This window comes from Carya illinoinensis, chromosome 7 (assembly GCF_018687715.1).
Source record: "Carya illinoinensis cultivar Pawnee chromosome 7, C.illinoinensisPawnee_v1, whole genome shotgun sequence".
Taxonomy (NCBI): Eukaryota; Viridiplantae; Streptophyta; class Magnoliopsida; order Fagales; family Juglandaceae; genus Carya; species Carya illinoinensis.
This window is the reverse complement of record NC_056758.1, coordinates 41,475,541-41,500,484: the sequence shown is the minus strand read 5'-3', so window position 1 is coordinate 41,500,484 and position 24,944 is coordinate 41,475,541. Positions and strand designations below refer to the sequence as shown.

Below are 24,944 nucleotides of genomic sequence, written 5' to 3'. Positions count from 1 at the left end.
CAAATGTAGTTGCCAGTAGTAGCCATCGGCCACATTAATCTTTCGTTTACTTATTGAACACTTCAAATGTCATATATATTTTGAAAGGGTCTCTATCACACTTACTGGTGCTCACAGGAACCTCCCCCCCGCCCGCCGACCCCCCAAAGTCTTTATAGACAAGCTGCGCATGCAGTACTAATATTGCATGCAACCTGATTCAGAGTACTATGAATTAGATGATATAAGTAGTGACGATCGAGCATACAGCTTGTATGTTAATTACTTATAATTATCAACCAGCACATGAGGAGAATTAATTAATAATCCAATGTCGTATATAATGAAAAAGTACGCAACTATACATTATGGGGAGTGAGATTTGCTGCACTTTCTCAATTCATGAGAGTACTGAAATAAATACAAGTCGCAATATTAATTAATATTATCATTAATTATGAAATAAATACAAGTCGCAATATTCACGTAACGGATTAAAGTGGAGTCTTGCATCTATATATCCCATTATTAATCATTATCATCTCCTTAATATTTACTTAAAGGATTTATGTGGGTAAGGCACATCTATATAATATAAATATATATATATATATATATATATATAGAACCTCATCTCGGTTCCCAATAATTAGGATTCATAGGACTAAATATTATAACTCACAGTACTGTACATATAGACCATCAAAAGTGGTATGTTTGCATGCATGCATGCATGTTTGAAAACAAAAATGCTCAGTTTGTCTTCAATCTCGAGGAAATCATTAAATCATGATGATATATATATATATATATATATATATTATATACACGTTTAAAACTAAATAATTATTAGGCACTGTTAGATCAAATATATTCAAGCTTATAAAGATCGAAATCTCTACTGATCGATCAGTACTACATAGTATGTGCATGTGTATAATTAGGATTTTTAAGGGCTAGCTACATGCTGTTACCATTCAACATGTAAGTACTCCACGCCTAGTACCATATATTGCACTTCTTATACACAGGCCGTGAAAGGGGAAACTATTTTTTTTTTTTTTCTAAAATGAAAAATGTTGGTGACATAGAGTATTTTTCTTGAACATAACATGATACCACGGTAGCGATGATCATTTTGTTATATAACAAAAATATAACAAACTAATTAACAAACTTAATTTAGTGCTAGTTAATTTGTCTAAACACTGAATAAACGTTTTATTATAATCAGATCGTTTGTGGTAGTAAAGTTTGATCTTTGGGCTATGAAATGAGGTTTAAACCAGTTGGATATTTTGGGGGTGTTGTGGTGATGAGTTCGCTCTTGAAGCAGTAATTATGGCTCAAATTGGATATTTTACAGTGAGGAGAGACTCCTATAATCACGCTCATGGAGGGTTGCTATTCTGGTCGCCCCCGCCTTTCCTTTTAGGTTAGGAAAAAAAAAATCGCTTCATGGAACCAGTCGTAGGATACATGTTTGATCATCTCTAATTAATTCCCTTATGAAAATAACATGTAAGCATGAAGACTCATATATAGAATGGAAAGGACAAATTGAAGTTTTTCACTTAATCTATGATGAAAATCCATATACCACATAGAGTCATGGATCCATACATTTCCATTGGAAAGTGCCATGAAACTTATATCGTTCGTTGTTTCCTTATAGTCGTCAGTTGCGACAAAACGAAATATATTTTTTTCTTATTATATGGGGTTTTTAAATGTTGTTGACATAGAATTTGTCCTTGAACATGACATTGATGTATCATGGTAGCTAGAGTCATGATCTTGTTATATAACCAAAACAATAAACTAAGCTTGCGTACTCGTTTATCCAAACATAGCGCAATTAGATTTTACTATGATCAAATTACGTCATATAGACACCGTCGTAGGATATCATGTGTTTGATTATCTTCTATGGTGGGCGATAAAGTTTTGAAAAGAAAATTATTTTCGCAACAAGTTTTTCAAACTCTCGCGGTGAAGTAGTTGATAGGTATTTGTCAAGAAGACTCTCTAGAAGCAAAGAGGAACCCTAAACCAATATACATTCATGCTTGGCATGCTACTTGTCAAGCACTTCAAAATGAATGATGGACTCCTATTTTATCTCGTATTGTTACGTATTTCCCGGCTGATATGCATGCTTTTACCTTAATGCAATAATTAATTAGGCAAATTTTATTTGTAGAGTTAAATATTTAACTTGTTGGAGTAGCAATGATGCAAGAATGCAATATTAATGAGAGAGAAGGATCACGAGTGCATGGAGAGATAAATTTTGTTCTAAAAGGATCACACACAAAAATCAAAAGAGTAGTTGTACATGAAAAGGAAAGACTGATTAAGTAATTAGCTTAAGATTACGTGTTCTATTCAAAAACAAAAGAAAACAGAAAAGATTTACGTGTTGTTCTTCTAGTCTTTGTAATAACAGTTGTTCTTCGATGATCTAGTCTTTGCAGTTGTTCTAATAATTCGAACTAGTCTTTGTAATAATTCGATCTAGTTTTTGTTTGGTGTGGGATAAATAGAGATAGAAAGATGGCTAGCTAGCTTGCATGAGGCCGACTGCAACGACTTAATTCATGAGTCTGATTAAGCATCTAATTGGTCCAGGCATGCATGCATATATATATGGTTTGTCTCTGCATTTCGTGTTTAGGTTTGCTCGGATATGTTAGGTTGGAAGTACCATATTTATATGGACTTTGTACTTTCACAGCTCATTTCGAGTCTTCCAAGTTTCAACCGACTATTAATATTACCATGCACGACTAGATCGATCGATCGATCTAGAATTAATAATGACCAACGTCTAATATTAGGGAACCATTTAACGAAACATGATCATCTAAATCATATTGTACATAAAAGGGTACGTGTCGGCTTTGATATAAAAAAATTATATTTTAAAATTTTTTTTAATATTTTTATTCAACATTTTCTCTCAAAATATTTCATTACTATTCACATTTATTCTGAAATAATTTCATTATCCAAACGAGTCATAACCATATGATCAAAATCTTCATATAATCTAGGTTGCCACTCAAAAATGGGAGATCTAGAAATAAACATAGAAATTGAGAGGTACAACACTTATTAATCATTTGATGTTACGTTGTTTGAAAAGCTGATGTTGGCAATAATAAATGTTATAAAAATATATTCCTCCTCTAGCATTTAGGAGATCGATATAATTTTCTCCACTCCCTAGCAATACAACCCTCTTTTATTTCACAACCTCTTGACATGGCTTAGTAATTTTGTCGTTCATATACTAGTTTTCAATGGATTGTTTCATATGTTGCTCAAGAGTATTTGTGAAGAGGATATCATTAGAATATATAGGATATACAGCCAACATATTTCTTTCAAAATCATAATAATAATAGTCTGAATTGAAGAAATTAAGATATTAATATGATATGCAGAAAAGTTGCTCCATGCGGCTATTTTACGTTGAATTTAACTTCGGTCCTAGAAATTAAATTTGTATGTATTCAGTAAGATTTTCCATCCACTATACTACAAGAGTTTAAAGCCCAATAGCAAATAGCAAATAATGGTATACAAAAAGCCCATCAATGGTTTTTACAGCATTTTCTGAGTTTAAAGCCCATTCTGATATTTTACGTTGAATTTATCCTTGGTCCGCCTTCCCCTTTGTGCTTCGGTTACCTGTGAGCTGTGAAAGATTTTCTACAGCATTTTCTGAGGTTTTCCAGTCGATGGTTTTTACACTGCGTCTCCTTCGTCTTGCCCTAATTACCTCCTTCAAGTTTTGTGGCGTGCGACTTCCCTGAAAGCGTTCCGGCCACTGAGCAGAGACATAGATTTGCGGTCTCAAGGGTCTTACAGGAGAAGTTGGTATGCCTAATTTCTTTCATTGGTTTCTTCCAAATTTATTTCTTTCTTTTTTTTTTGAAAGAAGTTTCTTCCAAATTTCTCATATTGTCTTTAACATACCAGTAAGCTAGAATTTGCTATGTATTAATTCATACAGACAAACCGAGATTTAACGGTACATTTTCATCTTAAGAAACAATATAGGGGAAGAAATTTTGTTTTGCAAAGGAGAATATGATGTTTGTCAAATTGGAAATAAGCTGGTGGAGGAGGCAAGTGTTTTGGGAAATTTCCTTACAATTATTCAAGCAGTGAATGAAATGTGTTTGATGAAAGTCCCGTGCGAGAAGTTTGATGAAATGTGTTTGATCATGTTCTTAGTCAAGTTTTCTTGAGAATTTTGTTGTTTTGGCTCTATAATGGACACTGCGGGGGCGAATGGCATGCCATGACATATCTACGTTTATAGATTTTGGCAGTGAATTTCTATTTGTTATAGGATAAAAATGATTTTGAGCAGATAAGATGCTTTGGAGGGGCAGATAGACATTTGTGTTTCTATTCCTCCTGCCATTGCTGCTAAGCAGGGAGGGAACCATTTATTAAAAAAAATTCATCTCCGATATGTTGAAAATAGGAAATAGGTTGGGCCAAATTGGGTTAGGCTTAATTATACTTAGAAAGAGGAATAGGATGTGGCATGTGAAAATGGTGCATAGACAAATATCGATGAATACCACTTTGTTCGAAGTGTCTTGCATGCAGAGACAGAGTGGGGTTGAGCCAAGAATGAATTACCAACATTTTGCTGTGAAAGCAATATGCTTTTGGCTCGGTGTGCGGCACTTAAATGGGCTTCTCCATAGCACTTCTCTAGTCATTTCCATCCCAAAATTTGTATCTCCTAGTCTCAGGGCAAATTCCGACTCCATTGAAGGGCTCGAGTCTTTATCCATCCAGCTCTATCGGGTGTTGAGTGCCTTCCCATCTCTTTCTTTATCTCTAGGCCTTCATATTTTTGCAACTCTTTCTTGGTGATTTTAATTCAAATCCTACCTTACCTGAGAAATTCATGGCCATTGTGGGCTAGGCCCACTGATTTGTATTAGGTTAGGTCTGTGCGTTTGTGTATATTTCTGTTCTACTTCCCTGTTTTTTGTTTTTCTTATGAGAAATACTAGTGTTATGTAACCCCAAGGGGTTGGCCCAAGTGGTGAAGGCATTGGTCTTGGGGTCTCACTCCCTTCAAGGTCCAAGGTTTAACACCTCATGGGTGCAAACAATCCTTTGGGGTCACACCCCCTGGCGAAAAACCAGCAATTTAACCAGTTTTGTGCAGGGAAACTTCCGAGGGTGCAGTGCACGGGACTGGGATTTACTCTGCAGGGGTGGGTCCAAAGGGCCCTCTGCCTTGGAGAGGTTCCTTGGCATTTAAAAAAAAAAAAAAATACTAGTGTTATGTATGCATGAATTCATAATATATTCTCCTCTAGTCATTTTGCTTCATCTATCATGCAAATTAAAATGCTCACCTAGTGGTCAGCATAACTGCCATCAACCGACTTTATGTTATGTACATACTCATGTTAAAGGGATGTTACGATGGACTTCATTATTTTGTTGAATTGGAACTTGCATATTTCCTTTACTTCTCCATTCTTGCTAGGATATATACTGTTTGGGTTTCTTGTTGCACAACGTTGAAGTTCAAATTAGTTGGCTATGTTCTTGTTCTTCTTACAGTTGCCGTCATATCATTCTGTGTTTTTGTTCGAAGGCCTTATTACCCTATAGGGGATTTTTAGCTTTGCAACGATATTTTTTTTTTTTTTATTTGGCACCAGGTGTCCAGAACAGCATCCCAACTAATCCCAGGGGTGCATGGGCCCTCGGCAAGGATTTTTTTGCAAGTGCACATTCGGTAATTCAAGAGAAAAATCCCCCAATCCGATGACCCCTAGAGATTGTTTACTTCGAGTAGCCTTGTAGCCTTATTCCCCCATAATCTTTCAAATACTGCAACAAATTGATTTATTTATCCATGCTCTGTATATCATCATTCCAGTTCTGAGGTATCTGAACCTCTACCCAAATTGGTTGGGTCACCTCCATTGAAAGAATCTTAGGTTCTATCCAGAATGTCCATTACATTAACCTGGCCTACTTGACCCAAGAAATTTTAGAATTACCATGTCTTTGTTGCTGTTCGGTACTTGTTCCCAATTCATATATTTGGTAAAGTGGTTTTGCAGAGTACATAAAGCTCGTTTTTCATAGGTTGGTGATCGTCAATCCAAATGTTGATCTTTGAATTGTGTTTTTAGATTGCTTTATTTAGTACATCCTCAATTTAAGCTGCAGTCGCTAGGTCAATAAAAGTGAACCTGATTTTCCAATCTCAAGCTGTTAGTCCTTTGGTCCCTAATTGCCTGCAGTGACAGCCTGATTGAAATTATTACAGTTAAATCTGATGCATCCTGTGCTTTCTTCCAATTTCTTCCTTCTTTTTAACTTAGAAGTTGTATGATGGTAAGTACCCTTATGCACGTGCTTGTCGAAAAGGGTACCTTTATGCTCAACATATGGCCTCTGAATAAGACTTAGCACGAGAATGAGGAAAAGAAAATTATTTGTTATTGCAGTTTAGCCTCTTGTTTTATGGGCATGGGTTTTCCCAAAAATATTACTTGCTACTATTGTGCAGCTTTGCAGAAGAAAGCCATGTTGGAAACCAAGGCAAATCCAAATATCAGCAAGTCAACAGGCCTGCCTCGGAAGCGTTTCTACAGAGCACGAGCACACAGCAACCCATTAAGTGATTCTCACTTCCCAGTGCCTATCTCCCCTAGTCATGTCGACTACTCCCTTCATTACCCTCATTTTTTCCCCTCTTCTGATCAGAGTGATAGCTCCAAAAAGATCCAGTTTGCAGATATTGGTTGTGGTTTTGGAGGACTGCTCATCAGTCTTTCAACCCTTTTCCCTGAGACCCTAATGATTGGCATGGAACTTAGGGATAAGGTTACTGAGTATGTCAAGGAGCGGATTTTAGCACTGAGGGTGGCAAATCCAGGCCAAAACCAAAACATCTCAGTGACGCGGACAAATTCCATGAAATACATTCCGAATTACTTTGAGAAAGGACAGCTCTCGAAGATGTTCTTCTTGTTTCCGGATCCTCACTTCAAAGAGAAGAATCATCGACGTCGGGTGATCAGTACACATTTATTAGACGAGTATGCTTATGCTCTTGGGGTTGGTGGGATCATATATACAATTACAGATGTAGAAGAACTGGGAGAGTGGATGAAGGCTTGTTTAGAAAGCCATCCCATGTTTGAAGCCCTCACAGAGAAAGAGCTTGAAGCAGATCCAGTTGTAGAGCTCTTGAGTTCTGCCACTGAGGAAGGACAGAAGGTTGCTAGGAATGGCGGACAGACTTTCAGAGCAGTTTACAGACGCGTTACCCCACCATTATAATACAAAGAAAAACTTTTAAGGCTGCTCAAATGCAGTTGATTAATCGGATCATTAAGTTGGCATGGTAGCATATGTATTGTTGTTCAGCAAGTCTTCAGGCGGATCGTCTGGTTTTTGAAACTTGTATTTTGCTCTGTTCTTGTGATATTGAGACTACTATAAACATTTTGGGGAAGTTGATAGTTTTTCCAGTTGACCTCTAATTTTGTGATGATTGTGGCCAACAGGCCGACGGGCGAAAGCTCCATGCAATATCTTACAAGTCATACTTGTTCGACGGGTGAAAACCAGTGAAGCTGCGCGTAATGAGGTTTCACCGGAGGTCCTTACTGATGCGGTGACGGAGGGGAGGGGACCACCCCCGGCAGAGGGGCAGCCTATCCCTCTCGGCCTTTTCTTTTAATTTTCAAAAGTGTGTCTGAAAAAAAAAATGCATATTTTTAATTTTAATTGTTTTAAGATTTTTGTTTTTTGTTATTTAAAAAAACTGAATTTTGTTATTATTTGTGGTTGATCAACTGTGAAAATCCATTAGTTAAAAATTTCAATTCTAATATTGAGAGTGGAGAGGGATCTGTTGATTAAGGAATTGAATTTGTCTATTTTAATAGAGTAATGCTCGCCTAAAAAAAAAGTTAGTTTTTTTTTTTTTTTTTTTAGGTTTTAGATTTTTTTTATTATTCTTAAAAAAGATTGAAACTTGCTTTATGATTTTGAAAAATTCTACACATTTTCTTTGCAAAAAGTGAAATTTATCATTAAAAGAATTTATTTTTTTATTTAAATTTTAAATTTTTTTTCAAAATAATTACACAACCCTTATTTACTTTAATACTTGAAAAAAACTAAAAAAAATCTGAGATTACGTATAAAAATCGAACTTTTTATGGCAGGCTCCTGTTTTAAACTTAAAATTATATTTTATTTTTTAATAAATATATTTTTTTATTAGTCTGGTATCCTTCCTTCCGCGCCGTCGGATATCGTCGAAAACGTGACGAATGCGAGTGATGCGGAGTAACAGTTGGAGGATCAAAGATCCGACACGAATCAAACAAAGGGAGATAAATTATTCGCGATCTACATGAGCTCAGAAGAGGGAGTAAAGGATATGGCGACCGACGTTAGAGAAGCCCGAAGAAGGAAGATCTTGGACCGTGGTTCCGACCGTTTAGCCCTCATAACGGGTCGGCTCCAACCCCTTCCTTCTTCCTCCCAGGATGAAAATGCAACCAGCTTGGGCTCAGACCCGCCGTCCCAAGTGGTGATTCCCAGTGATCCAGATCTCCAACCCCATGTCTCCAATCAAACTACTGGTACCCCCTCAATCTTTCTCTCTATGTTTGGTTGAATTCCCGAAAAATGTTTTGGGAAAAATATTTTCTCGATAGAGCAGATTAAATGTATTCAGTAAGTTTAGCAAATAGCTGTTTGGATTTTGATTGCCGAGGTTTTAGATGACAGAATGTTTCACTTTTACTAAAATTCAGCGAAGATAGGATATTATTGTCAGTGGTAAACATTCTTTTAGGAATTTCCTTCCACAATCAGATGTCACCTGTAAAGATTTCTTTGATATTTTTTGGGATATTTTATCCTTTTTAAAATTGTTGATTTTACTGATAAAAAAAACAATAGTTGATCTTATTTTGTGGAATATCTTATCTTGTATGCAAGTACGATTTAATTTTAATTGAGTTTGCTTGCTGTCCTCAAGCAAGGTTAAGTTGATCTCACCAATCATACCTTAATATGATAAGTTTTAGATAAAGATACCAAAAATTCTCTTCATACATCTCATCAAGTTCACTTTTGCTGCTTGACCATTTTTTTTTTCTTTTGAAGAATTCAGTTTACATGGTCTGTTTTTTCTGCATAGGAGTTTGATATGGTGGAATTTGGGTTTTCTTTCATATTGGTGTGTCTATAGGAAATCTGACAAGATGCACATGAAACATGTGTAATGTTTATGTGGGCTGCATCTGAAGGATTCCTTAGGTTCTCTCTTTTATACTCCCTGTGTACTTGGGCTTTGCCTAATTCGTTGGTTTAATAAAATTTCTTTCTACTTATAAAAGAAAAGGACTCTTCAGGTTCTTTGGAGTCCAGTCTGGCTGTTAAGGATGATTATTTGCCAATACTATTTTGGAAAGGTTTCTACTTAGGTTATGAATCTGTATCCAAGGGGAGTAGCCCTTAAAAACAAGAATCAAAGTACATAAATACAGTGCCTTGATCAGTAAGCTTGCTTGCCGTTCTAAACAGACTAAACTTGTAATGGTTATGTGTGGTACTATACAGTCTTTTTGACAGGTGATATGAATGAGTGAGTTGCTGGAAACAAGGTTGGTATGTGAGTTTTATCCATTCAAAATCTGGCCCACTATAAAACAAATTTAAATGCCACTCTTTGACATTTTTAGTTTTCTTCTCTTAAGTTTCCTTTGGGAACCTGAAGGGTAAACACTAGGTTTCCGTTTCACCTTTTTGGTTAGAACTGTTTAAGATCCAAACGCCCCATTTGGGGCTATAGGTGAAGGTGGCAATGAACTCCGTGCTACGACTTGTTTGTATTGTTATGTTCTTCTATTCTTTGTAAATGGAATTTGAAAATTCATATTATCACTTCATGCTCTTGGGTCCCAACTGTCTGCAGTTCCACTTCATGGAGATGATGAAGCATTGGGTTCTTTGCTAAAACGTGATTCCATCACTAATGTGAGTGAGGTTAATGCTTATGATGGCGGAAGCAACATAACACCTTCCCCACATCAATGCGAGACAAGCATTGAAGCTGTAAGAGCCGCTAGCCCAGAAGTCAGTGGCAAAGAAGTACATTCACCTATGGTCTCGCCCGTAGATCAAAATTCTTCTGCTTCTACTTTGAGCTTAGAACAACGTTTAGAGCATCAAACACAGCAACGCAGATTTTTCACTCCAAATCAGATAAGTTCTGCAATTACAGCATCAGAGAATACCCGCCTTCTGTGTTCTGTAACAATAGCCCTTTTAGTTGTGTTATCGTATCAAGGATTTCCTTTACTAGGCAGCTACATCATAAAGACCATAATAAGCTTTAGGCCGCTCTATCTACTTGTGCTGACCAATGTGACGATTGTGCTCGCACGACTTCTTTTTGATAAACAAAAAGGTTTTGAAAGGGCTGCCCAAGATGAAAATGAAACTTCTTCACCCAATGGATTCGGTTGGGCTGAACAAGTGAGTAGGAGTTTGGAGACAGGTTTGGTGATGCAGAAGGCTCTTAACGCTGTGTTCGTGGATTGCAGTGTCTATGCAATTGTTGTCATATGCGGCCTCTCCCTTGCACAGCTATTCAGCTAATCAGCTGGTAATATTTTCGTTTGTTTATCTTCGTCTATTTTGGTTTATATCATTGTCCGAATGGGTCCTTGGTGACATCGGCCAATCTTTCCCAGAACTAATTCTCTTTCGTGCATTAGTTTCATTTTACGGACTTGCCTTTGCGACTATAAATACATGTCAAGAGATATTGGCTGGCACATTTGCTTTTTTGAGAGAGGGAGAGAGAGAGAGATTGGTGAAGGCACATCGGAAATATATTTGCATAGAGAAATGATAGTTGAACGTTGCGCAATTACTTTAAAATAAATAAATAAGGTGCCTATAAGAAAAAAATAAATTTTTTAATTAGAAATTTTTTTATTTTTTAAGTGATTGTACGACGTTTGCACATTTTATGATTATATATATCATTATTCATTTGCATAACACATGACTCGACAGAGGAAGGCAAACCAATGGTATTTTTCTTCTGTCTATAATCGCCAAGTTGTTTCGTAGCCATTGGCCAGAAACCCTTGCAAGTTCCTGTTCTTTCAATTTAAGGAGAGTGAGAGGCTGAGAGCATAGGCTTAATGTAAGACTTTATTGATGGCAAAGTAAGCGTAGCCCAAGTACACAACCACCCCCGACCTTTCTCAAATTAGTTTGTCATTACACACCATTTGTACGAAACGGGGCAAAGAATCCATGAAGCAGAACCAAGTTGAAACTACTTTATAAAAGTTCTGCTAAAAAAAAATACTTTATAGAAGTTCTGCTAAAAAAAAGATACTTTATAAAAGTTCTGCTAAAAAAAAATAAATAAATAAATACTTTATAAAATATATTGTAAAATGTAATGTACATGTATTATTATTCAACAATAATATTTTTATAATTTTGAAATTAATTGATAAAATATTATCTCCTTATTAAAAATATTAAAACATTTTAATTTAGATTTTAAAGTTTATATAATTACTCCACCAGAGTACACAGTAACACGGCGTGGAAAACAGCCCACAGTTTCAAGTTTCAACAGGCGTGGAGTTGCTAACGTTAATATAATAAAAGATCAAGAATCCCCCACACACGTAAAGGCGCGCAGTCCACGCGACTCGCCGCAAAACTCGTACGCATAAAACACTCGAAAACCGCGGCCTCTCCCGTTTTCGGAACCGGATACGTAAGACTGTGGTTGGTGAAAGGAGGGAAGCGATCGAGCGAATAAAAATGCAGTCGCTGCAAGCCAAGGCCTCCGAGTGGAGTGGAGTCAACCAAGACGATGCCTTTGCCATTGACGACGACAATCTGTTCCAGAAACTAGGCCTCCAGACCTTCATTAACCTCTCCACCAATTTCTACACCAGGTTGTTTATTTATTTTTGGGTGGAGGATACCGTCTTTTACTTTACGAGCTTTGCAATGGAGCAAACTGTAGAAATTTTCTAGGATGTGTAGTTTTGAATCTTTTGATTTCTCATCTTCCAAACTAAAAGATTTATCTGCTACCAAACGAAGCCTTTAATTTAATTTGTAATGATATTACTTCGAAATAATGAATAGCATTTAAGGTTTTTGGCATGGAAAAAAATCAGGGTATATGATGATGAAGAGGAATGGTTCCGGTCAATCTTTGCGAGTTCAAAGAAAGAGGACGCTATTCAAAACCAATACGAATTTTTCGTGCAGAGAATGGGAGGGCCTCCTCTCTACTCTCAGCGAAAAGGTCAGCAGTCTTTGCCTTATATAATTTATGCTTATCCTTCATATGCTGGTTTATTGGATTGTGAATTTCTTTGGTTTCTTTTATAATCCATAACCTATTCTATATACAGAATGGCATACTCCTTGTCCTTCTCCAATAAGAACCAAGACATTTTTAAGAACGATGATTGATTCATTCCTATAATCCTTTGTTCTACATGTATGGTGTTGTTGGCTTTGTGGATATCCTTTTTTCGCTTTCTATTGTGTGGTGGAATCTAGTTTCTGTTTTAAGTAATGGATCACCGTGCCTTCTATTGTGGGCTTTGTAGCTCTGGAGTCTGGGCCATGTAAGTTCTTATTTCCGATCTATGCTTTATCATTTGATTTGTGGTTACCGACCAAGACAACCTTGAATTTTGTTGAACAGTTTGAGAACGTGCGGGTAGCACTTGCCTATTAAACTCGAAGATGAACCATACCTTTCATTTTGTTTCCTTTTTTTTTTAAGAAGAGATTTTATTAAGGCAAGTAAATAGGCATAGTCCAAGTACACAGGAAGTATACAAATGGAAACACCTAAATACAAGCTAGGGACTAGGAGCTAGGAAAGGCTGAAAGAAAATCAGGCAAAATGATGAAACTAGAATGAGTAACGAAGAACTCTCAAGCATACTGAAATTACAATCTCCAAAGGGGAATAAAAAAAAAAAAAGAAGAAGCGTTCTTGAGCTCTATTCGCCATCAGCAGTTATTCTTCTTTCTTTGGTTAAAAAGCACCCTAAATTCTGCTAGTTTTCTAATCTTATGATGTCTCCATTTCCTCTTCTTGCATACACTTGACATGTCTACCTACGTCAAGGCAACAACTTTATGAAACTGGTCTCTATATGCCAAAAATTGGTCATTGGGATTTAGCTGATCTTTTGTTCCCTTTTGACTTCAATATTTGGCAGGCCATCCTGCTCTGATTGCACGTCACCGACCATTTCCTGTCACACATCGAGCTGCAGAGAGGTGGTTACATCACATGCAACAAGCATTGGAAAGCACCCCAGATATTGATGCAGACTCAAAACTTAGAATGCTGAACTTCTTCAGGTACAGATTTTTCAAAGTGACCTCTTTTCCCAAGTGTATTCACATCTTATAGAATTCACTTTTTCTTTCTTCTCTTTGTTCAGATTTTATTTAAATGTTATGCCTATCCCTTGTGTTTTTCAGGCACACCGCGTTCTTTCTTGTAGCTGGAGATGAGTTGAAGTGTCAAAACCAACCACCGTCCTGTAAGCATGGGAGTAGTAACCAGCTGCCATCTAAAACTTCTTAACAGACCTTGCTTATTCAGGTGTGAGAAAAAGCAATATACTATGAATCATCAAACCTGTTGTTGTAGAAGGAATACTTCCTTATAGCCTTTATCTCAATTAATCTTTAGGTGAGAAGATTCTTGCATCTCTTATATTATGATTGAAAACTCAAATGTTATTATACTTGCATCAAGTGGTGAGCTCATCAAGATGGTTAATCCGGTGAATCTTTGAAATTGTGACACAGTTGTTGCGAGGGTGGAAGTTTTCAAGGCCGTAAGCAAAATTTTCCACAGAATTACTTGCAGTTGCATTATTCACAAATCACAGCTTCTAGTTAAAGTATTTGATTTCATGGGGTAGTCAAATCATTTTCTCTCTCTTAAAGAAAATGATTTCCATAATCTTAGAGCGTTCAAGTGTCATGCAGTCATTTTTTAAAAATAAATGAGGCACATGGAATGAAAAAACTTACTTTTTCAAAGTGTACCTAACTTTTTTTCAAAATTTCTACGCTGTACTTGCTTACCCTGTTATGATTGGCTGTAGGGTCATTAATCTTTGAAAAAATCCGAAGTCATACTTCTTGTCTAGGGAGTAAGGTAAAATCCTTTTTTCAATGATTTATGATTCACCATGAATAAGCATCGACTATTTGCTGTTGCAAGTGATTAGACATGGAGAACATAGGCTGAAAGATATGCCAGATTGAAGCAGTCATCGCAAGATTTTGCCTCTTCGGTTCTTAAATTCCCAACATGTGGATTATATGATGATGGGAATAGAATTATGAGTGTAATTATATAGAGTGGTGAATTCTTATCATGATTGATTGCTTGATATTAGCTTTAAGTTGTCCCGCACGAATAAATGAGAACACAGTTCATCACAAAATGCAGATTCATCTAAAGTCTAAACAATAAATAGTTAAATTTGCACCTTTACCATTTCCTTCAGTACGTATCTGAACCCCCAATTCCCATTAAAAAATCATCAATTTCCAAGTCTAAGCCCATCCTTACACAACGCGACGAGAATCTCTGCTGAGTAATGTGAGTAGACTTACTCATAATTTAGCCCAGAAAGTTAATTAGTTGAACATCGGCACCATCATGACAGGAAACCCAAAATAATAATAAAATCAGGACGAGCTCATCCTCAGAGACTAGAAGGTCAATTGCTTGTTACGGTTCATTTACTGGATTTTACGGGAAATAACCATTGTAGACGCTGGAATCGACTTTAGAGTGTCTTGGAAGTTGGAATGACCAAATACATTACACAACCATGTTTTAAAATGAAAGGTATTTTAGTAAAATATTTTATAAAATTAACATCACTTTACAAAAATACCCTCACTTTAAAATGTGTTGTGAAATATATTGTGAAATGTGTTGTGTAGATATCAATGTATCATTCCTCTTTCTTTCTTTTTTAATCATTGCTATAGTAAAGGATGTAGCAGCCACCGAGGGTCGCCACCGAATGTGTGTATATATATATTTTTCAAATATTATTTTAACTTCTTTAAATATTTAAAAATAATTATAAATTTATTAAAAAATAATTTTTCAACCGTTAAATAAATCAAATGGGTAGTTTTATCTGTGGGTGTTCTCGGTAGTCTAAGCATTTTGCTTTTAGTGTAAATAATAGTCGGATGGCCCCGAACAAGTCGAAAAAATGAGCAAAATTGAGGCCATGTAACATGGGCGGGGGTGCTGCTAGGAGTACGGTTCTGTTTGCTCCTTGGCAAACAGAGCCGAGTGTTATAGTTTCAAGGTACAAAGATGATGGACAGAAAACATCAAATCCATGTGCTAGATTAGATTCTCTTTGCTTTTATCACGATGTCTTCCACTTTGCGAATAGGATAGGGCATAAATGAGAGAGGAGCGGCCGTGAGACCTCTCAAAGCATCTTTATTTGCTTGTGAACGAACAGAGAAAGGAAGAAAAGTGGGATAAATACACAAGCTTTTCCTTTTGTCTCTTGTGCTGTTTCCTTGCATTGAGACCAGTAACGAAGGTCAAAACTCAAATTAAAGACGAGAACCATTCCCACAAATGAAAGTAACCGAACAGAAAAAACAAAGAAAAAAGAGAAACAAAGCTCAAAATCTAAGGAAGCCGTGACAACAACCGTTTTAGATGTCTCCCAAAAGAAACCTTAACATGTTTTGTGCTTATTACGTTTAATTTCAGCATTCACATATAATATATTGCCCACTTTTGCATCCGTTCTTAATAATCAAGTCAGAATGCTAAGCTTTGTTTGGAGAGAAAAACAAGAGAAAAGTCGCCCATAATACATAGAAATTAATGCTGGAAGAAATAGAGGGAGGGCTAGTTATACCTTTGAACTCACGAACAAGAAGATACTTAATTGAAATGGGTTTTAGCTAGGGACGCACCACTGGATGTGCTCCTCTTGTATTTGAATTTTTTTTTTTTTTTTAATGTTTTCAAAATATTTTTATCATATTTTTAACTATTTCAAAAAATAATACATAATTTTATTGATAACTACTTTTTTAATCATAAATAATAAAAAAAAAAACTCAAACGATCAAATTCAACGGTATAGGAACCTACTATTATTTTTCTTTAATTAGACCCAAGATAAGAAAATGAAAGCATTGGCGAGATGTCAATTTTGTAAAAAAAAAATTATACAAACTAACATAACTTGATATGGTATGTTAGAATGTAAATTTGTTTTCATTATAAGATAAATATAATATACCACATCAAGGCACACATTTTATAAAATTCTTTTTATAAAATCGCTTGACGGTCGTATTACTTCTTTTCTATAAATTGTCCATTCATAAAACTTTCGACGAAGGATCGGCATATCGAGCCGAGAAAGACCGAGAAAGATTATCGGGCTTCATCCACCCAGGGGCCAGTTCTATGATCGAAGTTTTTCGAGTACGTCTTAGGATCATAGGTAGCTCGCATTAACGTAACTTGAGAATTGGTAAGCTTCTTGTCTTTCGATTTTCCTCCAAAACATTATCAATTGCCACCTCGGCTGTGTCGTTTGAGTGCTGTTGTCACAGCTGTTTTGCACATAACTCCGGCCTAACCGGATGTATTCAGTGCCGGAATCACATATTCCACCACTTGTTCACACCCGTTATGCAAAAATAAATAAATAAAAGAGCAAGGTTTTAATTTGCTCTAGACAGTAGACACAAGCGAGGCGAGGCTTATTTATATGCATGAGATAGACATCGCTTATACGTAATTTCGTTCCTTCTCCAATCCATCCACCGCGCGGGTCTTTGCCTTCCTCTCTTTCCCTCGCTTGCTTTATATCATATCATATTTTCTGAGACATCACAGACTCACAGTTAATGAAAGAAGCCCGTGCCATATGATTATACGTATAAAACAAAACAAAACAAAAAAAGTTCTAATGTACACTTCAGATTCAAGACCGTCGAAAGAGTCATCTTGAATAGTGATTTTATAGTGCGTTGAAATTTTCTGAACACGAGGAAGTCTTGGTACTAGGTTCAAACAATTTGTTTTTTGTTAGTTCTGTTTTTACTTTTTAATATCTTAGCAAGAAATGTATTGAAAAATTGTATCTATAAGCTGCTGTAAATATCACATATAATAAAGTGCTTACAAGTCAAATCTTATAATTTAAGTATATTAATGATATGTATTATATACCGGCTTAGGAATAGAATAAATCATATATGTGTGTGTGTGTATATATATATATATAGAGAGAGAGAGAGAGAGAGAGAGAGAGATTATAAAACCCCACGAGCTAATACAATGGTGCTTGTCGGCAGCGATTAGGCTTTTGGGCTTATTTGCTTACGCTGGCCGGTTTGGATAGTGAATTAAATTGAGATGAAAGTTTAAAATATTTTTTTTAATATTATTATTATTTTAGAATTTGAAAAAAATTAAATTGTGATTTGAAAATTTTGAATTATTTATTATATTTTGTGTTGAAAGTTGGAAAAATTGTAATGATGAGATGAGATGAGATGAGATGAGTTGAGTTGGCTAACCAAACACAACCGAGTCTGCCTTCCCCTTCTGTAACTAGTAATTAATATGTTGGCTAACAACGCAGTTGTCCACTAACTTTGATTTCAATACACTAGTGTTCATAGTTCATACCAAGGACAAGAGAAGAAAAAAAAGAACAAATAAGACACCAAAACTAATGGTAAAAAAATGCACCAAAGCAGAGAAGGAAAAGAACCACCCTGCTCGAGGTTTTCCATAAATAAAGCATATCATTTCAGCCCTCGTGACCAAGTGAAACGCAAAAATACAAAGATCATAAACTTATTCCACACAGGAACAAAGATCATAAACTTAGCTTGCCAAATAAACAGTTTGTTTGGGAAGCGACAGATTACTAGTGTTTAAGCTTATAGATCAAACTTCAATACAAAACAAATTTTACACAAACTCACGAAGGGCCGCCGTTAAATTTCTGTGACTGCGTTATGGACTTTACTTTCTCATAAGCATCAGAACAAGCATGCGTATAAAGTGACATGGCATGAAAGAGCTCCGGTAAACAAGTTTTGAGACTACCTAGTGACTTCTCTCTCACCTGAATACATTGTCTTTGGTGAGATTCAACTTCATCTTCCAATCTCTTCTTCAAGCTCTCAACTGCAAACTCCTTCTCTGAGATGGGATCCTGGGAATTTGCATCTTCACCTCTTTCATGGTCCATTTGATCTGACCCCCTCCGCTGCATATACTTCTGGTACCAGTCCTGAAAAGCCTCGTTTTTACGAATTAACTCTTTCCTGATCTCCTCACACTTATCTTTTAGCTTGATCTCTTCCTCCTGACTAACTATAATGGTTTTTATCACAGCAGCAAAGGAGGCAATTGCAGATTTCACAAGCTCATCTGGAAGCTTTTCAAGATGGTCATGCCATGAATGGAGGAGGGCTTTGATTGGAGGATGCTGGACTCGTGGTGGTGATGAGATTTTCTCCTTTAAGCTGCTTTCAATGGGGATGAGATTTAATTTTAACCAATTGTTAAGCGCTCGGATGTATTCTTTTTGATGAGTCACGAGCTTTTCAAATTCTGCTTGCCATTTTTGAACGACATTCGAAAGTTGCACGGTACGATCATAGTGGTGCTTTGTTGTTTCCTTGGGAGCATGTGCAATGTCAAGGGATCCGAGGTCTGTAACAAGTCTCAGCTGGCTCTCATGATGTGCACACATACTTCCCCACATTTTGGCCATCCTGTGGAGAAGATATCACACTTGTGATCATGATCAAAAGCTGCCTTCAGAAGAACACAATAAGCATATTGCCACAATTTGTGACAGTAAAAATGGAAATATTACATGGAAAGAAAAAAAAAAAAGAAAAAAAAAACGAGGAATCCTAGTAAAGTAACCCTTGGACTATGATATTAATGGATTAAACAAATACTAACAGAGAAGCACAAATTTATACATAATTTATCAAGTATGATCGAAGAGGATGGCAATATACAGTACTGCAACATGCATGATCAAAAATGACCCTTTAAAGTTTAGCAACATGTGACTTAACAGAAGATCTAAGAAAATACTGCAGCCCAAAACATCTTTCATGATTAGTAGATGTAAGATCATAGGTTTTCTCATGATAGTTTTGCCATTGTGAATGAATGTTAATTATCATTAAATGGTTACAACCTTGAGTGGACACAAAAAAGAAAGTAAATCCAAAATTAGACCGCAATGGGAACCTTAGCTGAGTTGAAAACAGCCCACCCTAAGTAACTAATTCCCAGCCATTTAACCATAAAAAAAAAGTTCAACTCTTGTTGATGGAAAAGAATTGATCACAACCTTCCCACTTGAACATCAATAAATCCAGCTACGTTTTCTTAAGCCATTTCAAACAGACACAGCCAAAATGTGAAGTGGACTTGTGAAGGTAAGCCCAACCAGACCATGCAAGCCTTTAACTGATCTGAAGGGTTAAAAGACGGGCAGTTTGGTGTGGCATGGAATAAACAAGAAAAGGGGAAGGTCAAGGAATGGTCCCTCTGAATGTAATTTCAGAAATCCATAAAGAAAGGTATGTCAAACAAAGCATTGCAATATATTTTATATTAATCTAGAACTGACTGTCAGAGCAAAAAGAGCATATAATATACTAGATACCATGCGCAGAAACAGCGTACAATCTATTGATAGCCAAAGAGAGAAGGCCTGCTTTGTGTCATATGGTCTTTGCACCGAAAACAAAAAGAAAAGAAATTGGTTTTGGCTTCACATTTTTGCAAGCTCAACTAAAAAGAAAGCCAGATAGGCAGCCAAAGAGATGTTTTAGAAGGGTTCTCATTAAAAAGCAACAACTGTATAATGTTTAGGACAGGGGCAATACAAAGCTAAAGAGCCAAACTGTAGTTGGATACAAGCCCCTCATGCACAACCAAAAAGATCATAAAATACAAGTGGCTGTCTAGCAAGAAATATTTTTTGGAAGAAATTGAATTAGGTAGATATTAAGATTTCTTACAAACTTTTTCGTTAAGTTAAAACTTACCCAGCAACAAGGTCAACAAGTTTTGGGTACAACTGCTCATCACGCAATTGATTTACTTCCAAAACTGTCGAATCCATTGACTGCATGTCGACTATATATCTTGTATGCAAATGACTTACAGCTGCCTTTGTTTTTTCCAAGGATTCAGCGCCCGCATTGCGTTTCTTCTGCTTGTTCAGCAGAGAAACCTTCCTCTGGTACTCAAGCTTCATGAGCTCACCTTGCTGTTGACATGATGGAAAGATCGATAAGATTTAAAATAGATGATAACTTTGCAACATAAACCTGTTATGAACGACAAGAAGAAAGGAGGGGGGGGGGGGGGGGGGGGGGGGGGTGTGTGGAACTTAAGCAAAAGTGGAATCAATTACACACAACACAAAGTTTACATGGCACCTACATCCATGGAGCTACAGAGGATTTTATTTTAGTTGATAATCAAATATACAGTGTGGTGGTCGTACAAGGGTTTAGTACAATATATAGTAAACCTTAATCATTGGGATGGATCGGATCAAGAGCCAAAATGAGTCAAAAAAATTTCTTGCTAAAAATCCACCAAAAAAACCGCAACAGATCCTTGTTGGGTCAAGTTATCAACCAGATAGCCACAAACAGAACCAGGCTCCCACAAAGAAACCCAACAAAACCTACCTATAAAACCATAATTACTATGTCTGTCAAAATTATGTTTCAGAAAAGTACAAGTTCAGCTTTTGAGTATATGAATTATGAACAAGAAGCTTCACAATTGATCCTATAGAGGAGCTGAAAAGTTTCATGCCCGTGATTCCAACAAACAGAATTGCTATATTTAAACAGATTTAAGTTCTTTATCTATTCGATAATAAAAACAGTTCAAATCTGAACTAGACCATCCAGGACTACTAGCTGACCACAATTGCACAAAGAATGCATTCAATAGAGATGAAAATATGGAAGATCTGAAAGGAAATAATCAACATACCTTGACTTCTTCATAAAGTTTCTTTTCCCACGCTAACAACTTATCCAAAACAGTGGCATGAGTTTCATATTCTTCTGAATCAAAGTCATCCTTCCGACCCTCACCATTGGATATACCTCTGAATGATTTATTCCATGTAATAACACGCATGACCCTTGCAGAATGATCAATATGTCCTGTACTTTTTAGAGCATGTTAGTTGAACCATTCTTTCAATTGCATGGGATTTTGTGATCGTCTGCAACTCAAGACTAGTATAATTTGAATTCACTAGGAACCATTTGGGAAACTTTCTTTTACTTTCAAAAAGGAAAAAGGAATGAAAGGTCCGAGATTAATGTGGGATCCTCTACAAATTTTAACAAGGAACTAAGATCAATCGTAAAGCCCAGATCAGTAAACATGAGATGAGCTCTAAACTTATAGAATTATACGACTGGCCAGATCTATGCTTTGTTTGGGCTTCAGTTTTTTCATATATTGGGCATATGCATAATTTAGAAGCTTTATATGAAACTTCAACAATAATTAGTGTGCAGAATAATCTAATCACGACATGAGACATAATGATTGGAAAAGAAATTCCCTGCGACATATAACATAATATTTGAAACCATCCAAAACAACTGAATCATTTCGAAATTAAAACATTGCCTCCAAAAGCATGTTGCATAAAAGAAAAAAAAGAAGCAAATAAGAAATTACCTCGATTATCAGCGAAATTAGAGTGGTAATGCAAGCGAGTGGCCTCAAGCATGTTGGAGACCTCTTGAGCACTCTGGGAGGCCTTCAAGAAATGATCATCAAGGTCAGTCAATATCTTCATCAAACTAACACCGGGCGCCGCCTTCCCCATTTTCTTAAACTCCTCCGGTGCGGTCTTTGCGCGCTCTATTTGCTTCTCCTTCTCTTTCTCCTCCCTCTCCTCCCCTGTCTCTGGCGTCTTCGGCTCCACCAAATCATCGCTACCGAGGCCGACATTTTGCGTTTCTTCACCAAATGCCACACCTTGATTAATATTCTCATTGTCAACGTTTTCGTTTAATGTTGGGTCCGGCGGGGGCATATTTTCCTCCACCGAGAAAAAATAGTCCCAGGCCATGCCCTTCAATTCCGGCATCAGAGGGACCGCCTTCATTTCCCGGGTCAGTGGTGGGCCCACTTCTTCCCCCTTATTTCGTGAGTCCTTTGCAATAACTCCATCCTTATTCATTCCCAAATTACCCTCATCATCTTCCTCTTCTTCATCTTCTATCTCATCTTCTTCTTCTTCAGCAATGGCAATGGCCCTGGTTTTTCGTGGCTTTGTCGGCATTGCTGGCAAGCTCGTGGCGCGCTCGATCGGGCTGGGGCTGGGGCTCGGCGAGAAGTTTGGGGGCGGCGGAGGAGGAAGACTGTCCATGGGCGGCGGGGGCGGCGGATGCGGTGGCGGCGGTTGTGAGGGAGTGGGGTCCGCCGGCTGCGGGTGGGGATCTCCGGCTTCCCCGTGACCGTAGTCGCTGAGCGCGGCCCCAGTGTTCTTTAAGGCCATGGCGTAGCCGGAATGGCCTGCCGCGAAGGCGTTACGGGCTATTACGGCGTCCTTGATGAGGTTCTTGCGGTCCTTGCAGCGCAACACCGACTCTTCATTGTCTATTCTGGACTGTGCGCAACCCATTTCCCGTGAGATTTCTTGGGTTTGGTAGGGAATATATACTACTGTTTAGAGAGAGAGATGTGGAAACTTGGGGTTTCTGGCGTTCTGGAACTCTTGGGTAATAGCGTGAGTAGTGAGATTTTCATGCACATAAGTGATCTCGAGAAAATGATGCGAATGTTAAGAGAGTTGGTTTAGCTAAGAGAGAGAGAGAGAGAGGTGTTAGCAACTAGCATTGTAGTGAGAAGAGCACGAAAATAGAAAGGATACTCCCAATTTGCACAGAGCGGGTTGCAGAGAGCACAGAGAAGAGAACTGTACACTCGCTGAGAGTATTGCTTTCACATGTACTCGCTACTTTTGATGAGGAGGTGCTGAGTCTCCCGATATCATTTTAAAAATAGCAACGGTCACATCTTTTGAGGTGAGTAAACGATGTCGTCCTTCTCTGTCGTTTTGAGATAGAAAAATTCTAAATATAAACCATATACCACACATTATTCATTTTTTTAATTTTTTTTATTTTATTAAATATTTGATATATAAATAATAAATAGAAAAATTAAATTAGTTTAAAAAGAATAAATCTAAAAATAAATTTTAAAAATAAAATATATAGTACATACTACTTAAAAATAAAATATATAGTACATACTACATAAAACTCATGACTAACAATGCTCTTTGAGATAACCACCGCATCATTTTTTAAAGAAACATGCTACACAGAATTTTTTTGTTTTTTTCTTATTTAAACCAAGAAACGACGGTGTGGATTTTAAAAGAAGCCGAGGAATTGCCGATCATCGCCGATTGCAATTTGTTTTCGTATGCAGTTCCCCGTAACTTTGTATTCCAAACGAGAAATGCGTCCTGAATTCAAGACCTAAATTGTGTCCGAAAGTTTTTTTTTTTTTTTTATTAGTTTTCAGTGAAGTTGTAAATTTTTTTATAAAAAAATAAATTTAAGAATATAAAAAAATTAAAAAAAAAAAATTTGCCTTCATCTGTGGGCTGTATCTCTTGAGAGATGTAGAAGTACCCATTCTAAATTTTGTTATATTTTAGAGGAATAGACATAAGAGTTTTGCTATATACAAATATAGTCGCGTACTAATCTGTGTACTAATACTGATTCATTCATGCTTAAAATTTAAATTAACATTATTTTCAATAAAATTTACTTTTTGACCAATTACATCACATTGACGTACAGATTAGTACACAATTGTGCTTGCAACTATATTTTTTCTAGACATAATATACAAATATAATAATTTGTGGAATATTATGAAGTTACAAAAATATTTGAAACAGAATTATGAAAATAATTAGCGAGTGAAGATTTATATGATCTCTGTCCTTTTAGTGAGAACAAAGTGAGGAATGAATGGCATTTATCCCCTTGCAAGCTCAATGATTTTTCTGATCGGATCCGAACATGTGGGGCTCATGCATAAAAATTGCAATGTCCCCCACGAGTAACAGTAGGGGAAGGGGGTAAGATGTGGACCATATTCTTATGATATACGACTTTATTATAACCTAAAGGAAATTAAACAAAAATAATATATCACTGTAATGAGAGAATATCACTGTATTGAGAGAGGCCTAGGTGAAATATAAATTTAATCACAAATGATTCTCATTGTCTTGCGACATGACATAACATATATCGAACATCATCCATCACATTTGATTGGTAACATTCTGCGATAAAATTAAAGCAAATGCTAAAGTATACTACTAATAATTCAAGTTTTATTTCCCACTCGAATACAATAGTAGCAAAGACAATATTCTTTTGTAAGTTGATTTTGCATTTACTTGTTCAATTATTTTATCTTACTAAAGGCAAACTAACAGTGACTGTTTAAGTAAGCCAAGTAACAGAATTTCAGATTCAACTTTCGGACAAAATTTCAATGATGCATAGTACTAGTAAGCATGTTACTCGGGTAGGAAAAAAAGGGAAGGAAAACCCAAATGATTGTGTACGTTTAAAAGCCATTATCAACCATTTGAATTTGGGACACGGTAGTAAACGCTGAACAACCTTTATCGAGAATACTGCATTTTTTCTATGAAAAAAACTACAGGCCGATCGGTTAAAAAATACATGTTTATAACAGACCAATAATCACGTGCCAT

At 36.5% G+C, this 24,944-nt stretch overlaps 4 protein-coding genes across 7 annotated transcripts; 3 read left to right on the top strand and 1 right to left on the bottom strand.

Annotated features, from left to right (window-relative positions):
- The first annotated feature begins 3,627 nt into the window (after positions 1-3,627).
- On the top strand, positions 3,628-7,526 carry LOC122315153 (tRNA (guanine-N(7)-)-methyltransferase). Of its 3 annotated transcripts, XM_043130932.1 has the most exons (3): positions 3,628-3,864; positions 5,688-5,764; positions 6,548-7,526. In XM_043130932.1, the coding sequence occupies exons 2-3, from the start codon at positions 5,725-5,727 to the stop codon at positions 7,321-7,323; spliced, it is 816 nt and encodes a 271-aa protein (XP_042986866.1). In that variant the 5' UTR covers positions 3,628-3,864; positions 5,688-5,724; the 3' UTR covers positions 7,324-7,526. The 3 variants fall into 3 exon arrangements, with proteins under 3 accessions (XP_042986866.1, XP_042986867.1, XP_042986869.1); XM_043130933.1 differs by lacking the exon at positions 5,688-5,764 and having other exon boundaries at positions 3,629-3,864; XM_043130935.1 differs by lacking the exon at positions 3,628-3,864 and having other exon boundaries at positions 5,688-6,120.
- Positions 7,527-8,280: 754 nt separating this feature from the next.
- Positions 8,281-10,844, top strand: LOC122315152. The gene is made up of 2 exons (XM_043130931.1): positions 8,281-8,639; positions 9,980-10,844. Exons 1-2 carry the CDS (start codon positions 8,408-8,410, stop codon positions 10,663-10,665), a joined length of 918 nt encoding a protein of 305 aa, XP_042986865.1. The 5' UTR covers positions 8,281-8,407; the 3' UTR covers positions 10,666-10,844.
- Positions 10,845-11,704: 860 nt separating this feature from the next.
- On the top strand, positions 11,705-13,870 carry LOC122315154 (two-on-two hemoglobin-3). The gene is made up of 4 exons (XM_043130936.1): positions 11,705-11,996; positions 12,225-12,355; positions 13,290-13,434; positions 13,558-13,870. Exons 1-4 carry the CDS (start codon positions 11,860-11,862, stop codon positions 13,661-13,663), a joined length of 519 nt encoding a protein of 172 aa, XP_042986870.1. The 5' UTR covers positions 11,705-11,859; the 3' UTR covers positions 13,664-13,870.
- A 3,965-nt stretch (positions 13,871-17,835) lies between these two features.
- On the bottom strand, positions 17,836-23,137 carry LOC122316948 (protein ALTERED PHOSPHATE STARVATION RESPONSE 1-like). 2 transcript variants are annotated; one of them, XR_006244325.1, is made up of 5 exons: positions 21,863-23,137; positions 21,158-21,333; positions 20,191-20,414; positions 17,992-18,891; positions 17,836-17,961 (listed from the first exon to the last, which is right to left on the bottom strand). XR_006244325.1 is itself a non-coding variant. In XM_043133816.1 (4 exons), exons 1-4 carry the CDS (start codon positions 22,812-22,814, stop codon positions 18,090-18,092), a joined length of 2,154 nt encoding a protein of 717 aa, XP_042989750.1. In that variant the 5' UTR covers positions 22,815-23,137; the 3' UTR covers positions 17,836-18,089. The 2 variants fall into 2 exon arrangements, 1 of the variants encoding a protein (XP_042989750.1); XM_043133816.1 differs by having other exon boundaries at positions 17,836-18,891.
- Positions 23,138-24,944: the final 1,807 nt, after the last annotated feature.